This window comes from Glycine max, chromosome 18, assembly GCF_000004515.6.
Source record: "Glycine max cultivar Williams 82 chromosome 18, Glycine_max_v4.0, whole genome shotgun sequence".
NCBI classification, from domain to species: domain Eukaryota; kingdom Viridiplantae; phylum Streptophyta; class Magnoliopsida; order Fabales; family Fabaceae; genus Glycine; species Glycine max.
The window spans coordinates 48,943,685-48,959,119 of NC_038254.2; the positions used below are offsets into that span (position 1 = coordinate 48,943,685).

Genomic DNA, 15,435 nt, shown 5'->3' on the forward strand with positions numbered 1-15,435 from the left:
TGACTTTACTCCTTTGGAAATTTAAATTGTTGGGTGAAAATATAGTCATGGTTTCTTTTATACGGGTTGTTCGTGCATGTTTCACCCAAAGAGTGTTTTCATGTTGACATCTAATTAAGAAAATGATCAACATCACTTATTGGGAAATATTAAGGAGGGATTTTGTATGTTTTTATTTTTAAGTGTTAACTTACTCTTGTATACAGTGGTGATGGTGATATTATTATCTTGATTCCTAAAAATAGTTTTAAATATTTAAAGAAATTAAATACTACTATACGTTTTTTGGGGGGAGAGGGTAAGTAATTAGAAGACATGTCATTTAGTTACATGACATTTGTTTATACGATAATAGGTTGTTTTCCAACAACTAATTTGATGGTTCTTGTAAATAAGGCAGTTTACAAAACCACCACTTGTAGTGGAATAGTTTAATAGATGAGTTAGAGAGACTATTAATTGGTCATTTAATTGCTTGTGTTTACATAAATTTTTTACTAATTACCACCAATTACATGGATTAACTAGTGTGAGATTGTTTTAATTTAATCAAAGGTCTTGAATTCAAGTTTTGAGTATACAATTGTGTTAAATATTTAGAAGAATAGCTTTGTCGCTCATAGAATCATACTCTATTTGAACAAAATTTTCACAACTTGACTTTGACACATGATGCCGATATATTGTTAAATGGATTTTCACAACTTGACGTGTATAGTAAAATCACCTTGAAGACTAAAGTTCATGAACTTGTATTTATGGATATCACTTCAATGTGTCCGTTTCCAATTAAGGTAAAAACAAAGGGTGCATCAAAGTCTGTGAAATATAATAAATGTGCACCTTTAATGTGAGAGTGTGTCGATGAAATGAACATGATGGTTGGAAGTTCGAGAACTCTAAGTGTGGCCCAGAAATTTGTCCATGACAACAAGAGGAACAAAATGAGTTGCAACCATACATTATCAAAATTGTTGATGTAAGACCAAATGGAAATTGTGATTAAGGATGATTATAGCTTTGCTAGGCCAAGGTGAGGATTCTTGGGCTCTAGTTTGCCGAGACTTGATTCTAGAACTTCAAACATGACACTCACTTTATGTTGATATGTCTAGCTCAAAACAAAGTATAATGGAATTAATGACTTTTTTGTATGTCGAAAGTGGCCCAATAGCACCCGTTGAAAAGTGGATGATCATTTATGACATGGGTTATGTGATTGTTAGTCGGTATAATGTTGTCTTGATCCACTTATCTAAACTACAAAGTTGGACTTTCTTTTTTGTCCAGGTTGTGGCACAATAATGCCTTGTTGCAATTGGATTTGTTAACAAAAATCACATAACGCATGCCAAGAATTGCAAAGTTGGACTTTCTTTAAGCATGCTTATAACGCCTTATTACAAGTGACTTTGTAAGCAAATCACTTGGTGTAAGCATGTATTAACAATCACTTTGTAAGCATCTACACACATGGTTTTTGGACATCAATTGGACTTGCAACTTTCTATACATCAACACCTAAAAAGACCATTTAGTATTGTAAGCATGCATAAACTCTACCATTTTCTACGATAATATAGCTTTTTTAAGGGATAATTGTCCCCTACCTCTTATTGTACTACAGTGGACAACATACTGCACACTTGAAATTCGTTCATGACAAAGGTCTTACATGCAATGCAACGCATACAAGAATTCTATAATGACTCGCCTCGTCGCTATGATATCACCACTCTAAATCGCGAAAATTTCAATTTTTAAATGAAAATTCCATTAATTTGCTTATGAAAAATGAAAGTAAAATTTTCATGATATACATTCACCAAACAACGCACAATTACTTAAATGAATATATATATATATAACTAAGTACACATCATTCACATAATAGAAAGTAAATTAGTCCATACATATAATTAAATATGTGATTTACATTCTTAATTAAAAAAGAGAATTATAGAACCAGCTACGGAGAAATTGATTAACAAAACACAACTCTCTCCCGAAATATTTCAAATGTCATCACGTCGGCTTGCTAGTTCCATAAAAAAATCTCACTTCGCATACTCTATTGTTGTCCTTATGCTCCCACAAATAAAGGTTCACGATCATCACATGTACCAACCACACGGTACAAAAATTGCAAAGGTGAGTTTATTATAACAGAAATTAACACAAAAATCAAATAACCATGACTAGCAAGAAAACATTAACAAATACCATAATCATACACAAACATCCATTAGTCCAAAATACACTCAACAAGTACTCATCCATAATTCCAATCAATCATACTTAGTATGTTGCATGCACCTGACCTCAACCCTCAAATGCAATGTGGTACCATTCATCAAGAAATAGCTTAAGCGTGTCCACATGACACTCTCACTTGGGAAAACTAGGCAGCAAGTGTCGAGGTCACTCTGTCGTGCACAGGCAACTCCCCCCCCCCCCCCGATGGTGATTAGCTTGAGTCTCGAGAGTTTCAAACTGAGTAACATACTCCCAAGTATAAGTATTCCCCCTCGTGAGAAACTACAAATACTTACTGACAAAGTTTATACTATTTTCATGCAATATGAAGTATGAAACATGGGCACCATCAATGCACTGACCATGGATAATTAAAGATTTTAAGTCATCCTCGTCCATAGATGCTTAAAACTCTTTAACCACTCTATTTCTCCCACCAGGGATATCCATCATGGTCACTGCACCCCCATGTACATCACATCACACATCATTACAATGACATTTTCAACATCAATAACATTTCATCTCAATGTCATTATCAACATCAACATCAACATCATTTCATCTCAATGTCATTCTCAACATCAATATCATCTCATCTCAATGTCATTGTCAACATCAACATCTTCTCATCTCAATGACATTATCAACAACAACAACAACATCATCTCATATTAACATAATCATCAATAACAACATCATCTCATATCAATATTATCATAAACACTAACATCATCTCATATCAATTATTATCAATATTGTCTTCAATAACAACATCATTCTCTATCAACTTTATCATGAACATCAACATCACCTCATATCAATTAATATCATCAATAACAATATCATCAGTAAATCATCTTTCGTATATACATACATATATAGTTCATGCCTCAGATGCACACTCTCCAGGTCTTCAGACAACACAAGTCTAATAAAAACAATAATGTCATCTATCAATAACAGACATATCGCATCCCATTAGTCAAAAATATTGTTTTTCTTGAAAACTAGCATGCAATAGGGACAAACATACATCCTTATAGTTAGGTTCCTTGACCCCAATTATAGTATCAAAAGCCATAAATTATAATAAACTCCCCTCACTTATCGTGAGCTCCCCGTTAGTTCCTCTTTGTATCGCTCAAAGACCTCTCTCGTTCACGTCCGTCAGTCCAAACGCAATGTTTTATATGCCAAATCGAAGAAAATTTAGTATAGATTTCAAAAACAAGGTTAATAAAAATATTCAGGGTCAATTGCCCCTGTCAAAATATAAAAGGGCTAAGGGGTGTTTCAGATTCTACTAAAAGGAGACATCATTTTGAAATTCAGATCATGCCAATGTGACCGGGGTTCAGCAAAGGTCACAAAAATAACATCAATTTTATAAAAAGATAATTTTTACAATGTCTCATTTTCAAGGGTTTTTCAAAGGAAGTCTAAAAATATCCTATTACAATACCCAAAACACAAGAGACACTAAGAGAAACTCAAACTAACTAGGAGAAAGGCTTAGAAGTCAAGATTACCTCAGAGAAGCTATGAAAGAAAGGATTGAGAGATTTTTCTCCACTGAATCCTTGAGGTGGATTCTGAGGATTCCGCTCCGATTAAAATGTTCCTCTCGATGTGGTGGTTCGGTGGCAGGCAACGACGGCTCGTGGTGGCCACCGGTGGTCGTGGGTGGTGAAGGGGGAGGTTTAGGGCTTGGGTGGACGTTTGGGGAGAAAATGAGTGAAAAATCATTTTTTTCACGATGAATAACGTATTTATAATATGCAGATCTTGCTTAGCAAGCTCGTCTCGCTAAGTGGGAATCCACTTTTGGCGCTAAGGGTTAGTCGTCATTTACGACTAACTTTTGTATAGAAAAGTTTTATAAAATGTTTATCTTTTCCCCAATTTATGGTTCTTAATGTAAGTTTGTACATATTTTTTGGTTTAGTTTAATTTTGTTCAGTAGAAATGCCCAATAGTGTGAATTTAATGTGTTTCAACTTCAATTTCAGGTAAAAAAGGATGAAATTTGTGAAGGCTTGCAGCTGATGTCTCGCTAAGCAAGGCTTGTGTGCTTAGCAAGAATCATGCGCTAAGCGAGACACTCAGCCCGCTTAGCAAGTTGGGAGAATCTGGAGGAGAATTTGAGAAGCATCTGTGCGCTCAGTGCGTCATCAGCTCGCTTAGCGAGGTGTTTATCTCTTCCTGTGCTAAGCGCGCCCAGCTTGCTTAGTGGATATTCACTAACTCGCGCTAAGCGCGAAAATGGCGCTAAGCGAGCCTTCAAGGACAGAAAGCCCTTTTTAAGGCTGCAGTTGGAAAAATCGAGCAAGTCGTCTAGAATTAGGCTAATTCAGAGTGTAGAGAGCAGAACAGAGGCAAAAAACAGAGCAAGGAAGCCAAAAACCTCAACTTTCAAGAGGATCTTAGGTTTAGGAGTAATTTCTAGGTTCCTATAGGTGGAGGAGACATCCCCACCACTGTGTAATCTGTTATTTTCTTCTGCAACCCTCATCTTGTAACTGAAAGGTGTTGCCTTGTGATGGAAGGCTTAGTATCTCTGTTGGGAAATTCTACTGAAACTTGATGTAAATTCTTAACTATCTATTTAAAGTTGTTTCATGTGTTTATTGCTTCTATCTGCACTTAATCATTGCATGTTTTTTGTCTGATCACCCATTGGTGTGTAAAGTTAGGATTTTTAGCATTGGAAAATGTATTAATCCTTAGAATTGGATAGAACAGGGCTAGATAACTGCATTGCTAGACATAGAGTGCAAGGTTTTAGTTTTTGATATGCTGTGATTGTAATGTTGTTCGGTTAGGCTAAGTTTGACGAGACATCCGAGAACGAGATTTAATTAGAATTAGTCCATTCACGCGAGGAATCGGTGTTTGGTATTTTAGTCCTTAGCATAGAACACAAAAATAATTTTAATTAGAGAAAAATCTTTTAATTACATCAAGCGTTCAATAGAAGGACCCAACGTTTTAATCATTTGTTTTCTCTCCCGTTTTGATAAGCGTATTTGTAGTTATTTTAGATTTACAGTATATACATCTTTGGTTTAATTCTATTTACATGGCTTTATATCAATGTCTGCTTGTTGAATGAAACTTCACCGAATGAAACAAGTTCCCTGAGTTCGATACTTGGTTTCTTACCGTTTTATTATTACTTTAACAACTCGGTACACTTTCCAATAAAGTTCGGAACTATTCTAGTGTTCGAACACTAAGCGCGACTTTTCGTGCTTAGTGCAATCCCTCTTGGGTTGGGATTTGTGCGGAGTGTGACAATTCGCGCTGAGTGCAATTCCCCTTGTGCTAAGCGCGGCAATTCACGCTCAGTGCAATTCCCTCTCAGGTTGGAATTGCGCTTAGCACGCTTCTTGCGCTAAGCGATAAATAAAAAATTGTTAATTTGAAAATCCCAATAGTCAAAATGTGGGGACATGTTCTAGGAACCTACAATCAAAATTTGAAGACAATCCAACGGTTAACGAATATAGGATCCCGATTTTACCGGAATAGGTTTAGGTATAATTTGAAATCTCATAATTTCAACTTAGGTCAATAAAACTCCACATCCACATCAAACAAATCACACATGACTAATTTACACCATACCTCAACTCATTCAAGTCAATCATATAATCAAGTAATATGATAAATAAAATTAAATATCAATTTACAATTATCGAAATTTCAGGGTGTTACAAATTCAACTTAATATAATTTCATCCAGTTAAAGAATCTCAATATGTAGTGAACCTTTTTGGGGATTGATTTTAGTGACGTTATAACTCAAATATTATTAATTTTAGACTCCTAATGTTGACTACAAAGCTTTTTTGGTGCACACTCAAACACAATATGCTCATTGATTTTGTTTTGTTGAGATGTTGTCTTTGTTTGACAAAGAATACAATGAAAGTATGATTTTGTTGCACAATATACATTGTAATGTTGGGGTAGGGGGAATAACTATACAACAAAAGTATGATTGCTTTGTACATTGTGTCCAACGAAATCATACTTGTGTTGTAATACAAGATTGTGAAAAAATATATGTAACGAAAATATGATCCCACTGTACACAATGTAGAACGAAATCATACTTCCATTAAACAATTATTTTCCCACCCTAACATTATAAGGAAGTATGATTCTACTATATATTGTAAAAAAAAATATACTTTCATGGGAGAAGGTATTTTTTAAAAAAATTAGTCAAAAGCCACCATGTGGGTGGTGCCAATAGAAAATTGGTAGAGATCAAATACTAATGCCCCAAATCTAAATCGATGTCCAAAAATCATGGAGTGTTGCTAGGTGAACCCAACATCATTGCTGGTGCACCCAACATTCTAAAAAAATGACAAAATTGCCTTGCTTATTTTTCCTCTTACGGATCAACGTACAGATCAACTTGACCCGTAAGAGGAAAAATAATAATTTATTAATTATACATTTAAATATATTTATTTTATAATATAATTTATACATTTAAAGATATTTATTTTATTAATTATAATATAATTAAATATATTTATTTATTTTATTAATTATAATATATTTATAAATATTGATTTATTATAAATAATTAATTTTTTAATATATTTTTTTAGAATAAATTTGTTTAGAAGATGATATTAAAATACTTACTCAGTCCCATTATAATTATTGTTTAAGGTTATTTTATACATATTAATAAAAATCAATAAATAGATAAAAGATAATAATAATTTTATAAAATTAATATTATCATCATTAATTTATTTTTTATTTTTATAATTAATCATATCATTAATATTATAAAAAATATAAAAAATAATTAGTATTATATTAAAAATTAAAATACTAACTACTTTATAATACATTTTTTTACATGATCATTAGTATAATAGGAAAAATAGTAATTATAAGAGAATTTAAAAATATTAGTACGTTATATAAAATAAGGATCTTAAATAACGAATGATGTCCATTTTTTGTTTAATTTATTTTTTTCTACACCCTTTTCAACTTCTTTATTTCAATTATATTTAAAATTACTTTTTATTAGTTGGTAAACTAAGTTAACTAGACCATTTATAATAATTTACATATATTATAACTAAGTTAACTAGATCATTTTAATAACACGCGTGTATATAGACACAAATGGAATACACAATCAATGGAAATAAATAAAACTAACATTACTAATGAAAATATCTCATCAATGTCATCATAAACTTTCTGTTACATACAAAACAAACAGATTACACAAATTATTATGCAAATATTGAGGTAAATGACGTAAATTATTAGTATTACTTACCACCGCATGTCTAGGCTCCTCCACAGATGTGGACGATGCTCCTGGCTTCGGCACGTGAGGGATATCTGTCTGCGGGGCCTGAGGGACGATTCGGGGTTGCGGGGCGTGACCATGAGGCAGAGGATCTGATGCATGACCTGGTGTCATGAAAGGATGCAAGATGCGGAAGAACCAGTCCATGTAGTCACTGGCACACTGACCTGGTACAGCGCACACCTCATGTAGAAGCAAGCTTCATGATGAATCAAGATTGATTCAATGAGTTTTGATGATAACAAAGATGATGACAAAAAGCTCAAAAGTCAAGAACACTTCATGTTAACAAAGATGCTGACTTCAAGAATCAAAGAATGAGTTCAAGATTAAATCAATAACACTTCAAGGTTCAAGAGGAAATTTGATTTCAAGAATCAAGAATCAAGTTTCAAGATTCAAGTTCCAAGAATCAAGATCAAGATTCAAGAACCAAGAGAAGACTCAATCAAGATAAGTATTAAAAAGTTTTTTTAAAAATTGAGTAGCACATGAATTTTTCTCAAAACCTTTTACCAAAGAGTTTTTACTCTCTGGTAATCGATTACCAGATTATTGTAATCGATTACCAGTAGAAAAATGGTTTTCAAAAGGCTTTCAACTGAATTTACAATGTTCCAATTGATTTCAAAATGTTGTAATCGATTACAATGATTTGGTAATTGATAACTACTAAATAATAGTGAATTAATAGTGGAAAATCGGTCTAAAATTAACTTAGAATTAATTATTTAGCAGTTATTTATGCTTTAATTTGGAAAGATTTAATTAATTTTGAATTTTGATTGCAAATGTGAAAAAGGGAGCTACAACAAGCAAAAAGGAACAGAAATAAAGGAAAAAAATAAGAAAATAGAAAAAAAGCCCAAGCCCAAGTTTGCACCTATAAATAAGAGGGTTAGCCTAGGAAAACAGACACACTTCCTGAGAGCTCAGTTTTTAGACCTCTGGCACTCATTTCTCTCCTTTTCCTTCCCTTTTCTTATATTCTTATTTCTTTCTTTCACCCCTCTTCTCATTGTAAAGCCCTCAGGATCATGAGTTGCTAATCCCCTTAGTTAGGGCTTGGCAGGCCTAAAAAGCCAATGATGTATGGAGCATTTCAAGAGTTATCAATAAAAAGAGGAATTCCCTCCAGGTTCTTTATTTATTTACCTTTCTTCCTTTTTACATCCTGTATCTCTGAACTTGCTTTCTGTTAGGGTTTAGTCCACTCGGGAGAGGGTAAAGCCTAATTAGGGGTAAGGAATGAATACTTGAATCTGTTTTAAGGGTTAGACCACTCGGGAGAGGGTAACGCTTAACAGAACACTAAAAGGAGGAAATTATCGAGTTATCTTTTAGAGGGTTTTTCTTCTAGTTTCTTTTATCTGCTTTTCTTTCTTGCTTATTCTGCATCCCAGACTTCATTTTCTGTTAGTCTTTAGGCCAGTCGGGAGAGGGTAAAGTCTAATTAGGGATAATGAATGAATGCGTGAATCGATTTTAAGGGTTAGGCCACTCGGGAGAGGGTAACGCTTAATAGAACAATTAAAGAAAGAAATCATTGGGTTAACATGACTTAATGCCTCAATGCCCATGCTTTAGCAAACATCTAGAATGTAATCTTAAGGCATCTTAGTTATTGAGTCTTCGCAAAGGGCATTTGGAAGATAGGTAATTAAGGTAGGCTTGTCATCATGAGGCATCAGGGGCAAGTAGATGGATAGATGTGGGGCAGAATTAGTTCACTGGTATTGATAACAGACAAATCCAGAATCCATATATCTAGGCTAATTAGACTTGTCGGGTTTTAGCGATTTTAATATATAGATTTTATTCCCTATTTTTATTGTTGGTCTTTCTTAGAAGTAGTTATTCCTTATTTTACTGTCGGGTTTTAGGAGTAAGCAATTAGATTTAGTAGATTTAGATTTTATTTATTTGAATTTCGTAGAAGTAGTTATCTTTATCGCAATTTAAATATTTTATCTTATCTTATCTCTAAATCTTTTATCTTATCTTATCTATTATCTTTATCTTTTATTTTAAATTTTAAATCTTTTATCTTATCTATTATCTTTATCTTTTATTTTAACTTTTAAATTTCTTTTATCTTATCTTATCTATTATCTTTTATTTTAAATTTTAAATTTCTTATTCCTTGCTAGATTTAGATTATATTTACTAAATTTACAAACTGAAAAATACTTCACATAAGTGCAACAAAATCCCTGTGGTACGACACTCGGCTTACCGAGAAATTATTACTACGAGCGATTTGGTACACTTGCCAAAGAGCTAACAAGTTTTTGGCGCTGTTGTCGGGGATTTTGTTTTCGCATTTAAGTGCCATACTATCAGTTTGTAATTTGTTTCCCTCTTGGCCATTCTCTTGGCCATTCTTTTGGCCAATCTTTCTCTCACCACTCCTCTTTCCCCATTCTTTCTTTCTCCATAAATTACACAGGTACAACCTTGTGTTTTTATGCGAGATAAATCTACTATCGTTCCCATAGACTTAGAAATCGAAGCTACCTGTCGGCGTAATAACGCCGCAAGAAGACGAAGAGAGCAAGACATAGATACTTCACCTCCTCTCTCTCCAAATCACGTTCAAATGGACGGAGAACCAGTACGAAGGGTTACATTAGAAGATTTCTGTCAAACTACTACTCCTGAATTCTTCACAAGTATCACACCGCCAGAGGTTCAAGCCCTTAATATTTCGTACCCTCATTCTCTCATTCAGCTGATTCAGGGGAACCTCTTCCATGGTCTCCCAAGTGAGGATCCTTATACGCATCTAGCCTCATTTATAGAAACTCTTGTGTGTTTGTCTCCTTCTTCCCCACTCTTTTAATTTCCGTTGTGCACTTTAATTCCCGCTTTTACTTTTGGTTAAGTTTCTTTTCTATCCTTCATTTACTTAACAACATAGTAAAAGCCTTAGAAGAGTAAATTTTTAATTAGTAAAGGTTTAGGAATAATTAATTCAACCCCCCTTTCTTAATTATTGATTATTCTGAGGCCACTTGATCCAACACCTCACCTGCTGGAACGATATGATCCTAGTAGTGCGTCCACCTGTCGTGTATATCATCATACGACACCCATGAATGGACAGGAGGAGCAGGAATGGTCTGCGTGTATCCAAACTGCCGCACAACCTTCTCTGGTCGGTAATAAACAGCAACAGGCCCCCAGCGCAAGAGACCAGAATAGCATGATATGACTTGGAAGTCCCAGACCGATCGGTGCTCCCCATACGGGATCCAGTAGACATCCGGAATCCAGAGTCGGTCCAGGCGCTCCCTGTACGCCGGTGTACGTATGCTCTTCACGGTCTTCTTCGTCGCAATCCACCTACACACACGTGGGGAAGCCTCGTCGTATTCCTGATCAGCAGTGGAGTCCTTGACTGATGGAAAGTGCTCATAAATCCAGCACTACAAATGTAACATCATAATGATAAACATTAATAAAGAAAGTCTAACAAAACTTTAAGTTGAACATTGTTTAACCTGAACGAATGAAAAACATATTTGTTACCTGCAGCAGTGTGATGTAATTGCCAAGCTGTCGATTGTGGCTGATAGATGCATCGTTCAGCTGGTCGTACATATGCACCAGAGCAGCCACTCCCCAGGCATACCTTTTCGTCATACTGAGGTCACGAAGGGCCTCCAAGTACACAACATGAACATTGGTTGCACTCTTGTTAGCAAACAGAGTGCAACCCAGAAGATGAAGAAGATATACGTGAGCCGCAACTGTCCAATGACCTGTCTGGCATTGGCGCTCGTATATGTCACGTACCCATTGCAGGCGTACATACGGTCCACGACACTGGGCTGTCTTAGCCCTGGCAGACTCTGTAGAGACCATCAATAAGTTCGTCAGCATCTGAACCGCATCGTCCACGTGCAAGGGCTGAAAGGCGTGCAAGTCGCAAACTACAGACAGATGGAGAAGCGAGGAGACGTCGTCTAGCGTGATCATGAGCTCTCCCACCGGGAGATGGAAACTAGACGTCTCTCGGTGCCACCGCTCCACAAACGAAGACAAAAGTTCCCGATCGCCGGTGTCTACCGAACACGTGATCAGAGGACTTAGTCCTGTCCCAACAACGAGTCCCTCAATTGCAGGGACATCCCTGCCTAAACTATGGACCTTCCTCCCATGAGAGGATAACTTCAACTCAGGACGCTCCTGAATTGAAGTATAAAGGAACGCAAAATTCGTTAAAATCATCATTTAAAGGAAAACTAATTTCAATCATAAAGTATAATTTACAAGTAACTAAAAATAAATATTATAAATACCTCTCCCGTTCATACGCTGTAAGCAACGTGATCCGAATACTGGGTCAACACGGATGGGTCGCTCAGACCACCCGGAAATCCCTCATGCTCATCCTCAGCAGCCTTCGCGCCTGTGTCCGCAGGAATGTCTGCCACAATGTCCTCAGAATCAGCTGGTGCCATCCGGAAATACATCAGCCTCAACATCTGGCGCAGGGACCACTGACTCATTGTGCGCCGCAGTCATAGCGACTCGCTGCCTCCGTGCGGATGCAGTAGGCCATCGACGCTACGGAGCATCATCGGAATCATCACGATCTCCTCTGTTAGTAACGTGACCTAAGGCACGACCTAATCCTCTGGTCCTAACCATGATCTGCAAATGTGTACCGCAAATTCAATCACTGATTTCATTCACCCAAATTTCATTGGTCTAATGCAAATTTCATTGACTAAAAGTCACGCAAGTTGTCAGGCTTTCATTGATTGTAGGACATGTATGTCAAGAAAGGCTACACATGTCAGGCTTTTATCGGGTTAGTTTTTATTCAGTACACTATATGATTGAATGGAAATTGATTATGGATCCTAATATTATTGATATTAGATGAACAAAGCAACCATTGTTGAGGATGCCATCTCCTACATTGAACCCCGACAAAATATTGTGCAGAGTCTCAGCTATGAGCTTCATGAAATGGAAGCAACATAAAAGGAAATAAAGCCAAAGAAAAAAGAAATCAAAAATTGGTTTAACTTCTACTCATGATTTACTCATGATTTTAGGATACAAAAAGAGAAAAATATTGGTTTCATTTAGTAAGAGAATTATAATTAGGGATGAAGAAGTATCTTTTAAATTTTTAGACCACATATATATTTAGTAAGAGAATTATAATTAGTATGAGAATTTTTAGACCACATTCATTTTGAGAGTCTCAACAAAGCTGAGTCATTTTCAATCCATGAATTAAAACTAAAGATAGAACCACATCATGATAGACACCAAATGAAGCCAAATAAAACAAGTTTGGCCCCAAAAGAATGGCAAAAACAAATGGGTGAGAAAAGTTTAGAGAGAGGGAATGGATAGTGAATGGCAAAAAACACCTTCTTAATTCTGCTTCGAGAATCAAGTTTGGCCCCAAAAGCTATCCCCGACCAGTCATTTTACCATATGATAATCGAAATAAAACAAATGGGTGAGAAAAGTTTAGAGAGAGGGAATTTATCTTGTTCTAATGAGAGGACATGTCTTGAGCATAAGCTAAAACTTATCAATTCAAAATGTGTGTCATTTTAATGTCATAAGCATTGGCTAAAACTTATTGAAAGAAATTCATCCTTAATTTAAGTGGAGTACTTCAATTCAAATAACAGTGAATGTTTTCTTTTTACTTCTTTAGTTTGTACACTTTGATAGTGTTAGTTTTGAGTATACATATGCACACTATATGCATTTAGAGAAACATGGGAAGACGTCTTGTAATTCGATGATGGACATAAAAGTTTAGATGAAATTTGGTCCTGTAACTGTTTTTTTTTTTTTTTGTGTTTGTGCCTAGAATATTTCTCTTTGAAAGTTAAAGAATAATCCCTTAGGTATGTATATCTGTTTATAAAACTTTCTCTCTAAATGTTTTCTATGTACACGAATTGATTGTCCATATAGCATTCTATCTACAAATAATCCACATTGACCAATATGTTTTTGTTGACCAGTTCTATAAAAAGCTAATAATGCTAGTCCTAAATATGTTGTGAACGTAGAAATTGAAGTTAGTAGTGTGACCACCGGATGAAATTTGGTCCTGTAACTGTTTTTTTTTTTTTTTTGTCTGTGCCTAGAATATTTCTCTTTGAAAGTTAAAGAATAATCCCTTAGGTATGTATATCTGTTTATAAAACTTTCTCTCTAAATGTTTTCTATGTACACGAATTGATTGTCCATATAGCATTCTATCTACAAATAATCCACATTGACCAATATGTTTTTGTTGACCAGTTCTATAAAAAGCTAATAATGCTAGTCCTAAATATGTTGTGAACGTAGAAATTGAAGTTAGTAGTGTGACCACCGGATGTTGGGCTGCTTTTTGAAGCAACTACCATCAATTTTTGAAGAATGAAATGATTGCAGACCTTTGAGCTTTAGAGGGAGCAAAAGAAATTCATAGGCTTTAGGCAGGTGAGTTAGGTGAAGCAATGATTTCCCATTTTCCTTTTTCTCTCAAGGATCAACTATTGATCAAGTTTTAGGGATTTGTCCTAATCATGTTACATTTGAACTTAATTTGCTAAGGTTGTCTAGGCGTTTGAATCAATTTTTCGATACCACATTCAATTCTAAGTGGCAATTACATAAAAGGCAATTACATATTTGCATTAAATCAAATTGAAACAATAGATATTCTCCAAAATGACACTATTTATCAAATATTTAGCATACATTCAGAGGTGATCCTAATAACCAAAATTTCTAATTTCAAAAAAAGCTCACAATGTATTAAATATTTGGCAATTTTTCAATTAAAATGAAGCTGTGAGTTTTACGGATTAGGTGATCCGTAAAGTATGTTGAGTAGTTTACAGATCAAGTGATCTGTAAGCATTTTCCGTATCAAGTGATCCGTAAACTATTTGTTAGTAGTTTACAGATCACTTGATCCGTAAGCATCTTCCGGATCAACTTGATTCGAAACATGCTTACGGATCAGGTGATTCGTAAAGCGCACAACAACTTTCCGATAGCGGTTTACGCCATCGTCGGCAACAATGGTGGAAAAAACAAAAGGTTCACGACGCTTACCTCGACTGTGGACGATCACGAAGCTCCCTCGACGGTGGACGAAGAAGAAGAAGCAGAAACGCGAAGAAGAAGCACCACGACACCTTCCTCCTAATCACGGCAACAATGGCGGCAATGGCTTGGGAGGTTCACTTGGGAGGCGAAGAAGAAGAAGAAGAATGAAGAAGATGCAGAAACTCGAAGAAGTAGAAGAATGAAGAAGCAGAATCGCGGCGCGGGAGAGAGAGAGGCGAGAGTTATTTTTTTAAAAAAATACTGAGGGGCTAAAAGACCTTTTCACAACAATTGCTGGGTGCACCTAGCAGCACTCAAAATCATGTGCTGATCAACGGGTTATACGCGTGGCCGTGAGTCCAAGTCCAAATGCCCAACTTCTAATCTAAATTGGGTAAATAAATAAATTGTTTAGAGAAGCTACGAGTTATTCATAAATTAGTTTTTAAAAGATGAAAAATTTAAAATTATTCTCTAAATTTGAAAAAATTAGGATAAATCGTAAATAATTTGATGACAAATTAATTTTTAAATTATGCAACTTAATGTCAAATTGATCCTTAAAAAATAAAAATTATTGTCAAATTAATCTTTAAATATTATAACTTAATAACATAATGATCTCATAAATTTAATAACAAGATTAATTTGTCACATTTTTTTCACATTTAAAAATTAAATTTATATTTTTCTCATCTTTCAAGAAATAATTTATCACTATATCACACTTTTAG

The 15,435-nt window shown here is 35.0% G+C and overlaps 1 protein-coding gene across 1 annotated transcript; it reads right to left on the reverse strand.

The window, feature by feature from the left end:
* Nucleotides 1-10,665: 10,665 nt before the first annotated feature.
* On the reverse strand, nt 10,666-12,129 carry LOC102667486 (protein MAIN-LIKE 1-like). Its single transcript, XM_006603480.1, has 4 exons — nt 11,935-12,129; nt 11,414-11,806; nt 11,147-11,311; nt 10,666-11,043 (listed from the first exon to the last, which is right to left on the reverse strand). Exons 1-4 carry the CDS (start codon nt 12,127-12,129, stop codon nt 10,666-10,668), a joined length of 1,131 nt encoding a protein of 376 aa, XP_006603543.1.
* Nucleotides 12,130-15,435: the final 3,306 nt, after the last annotated feature.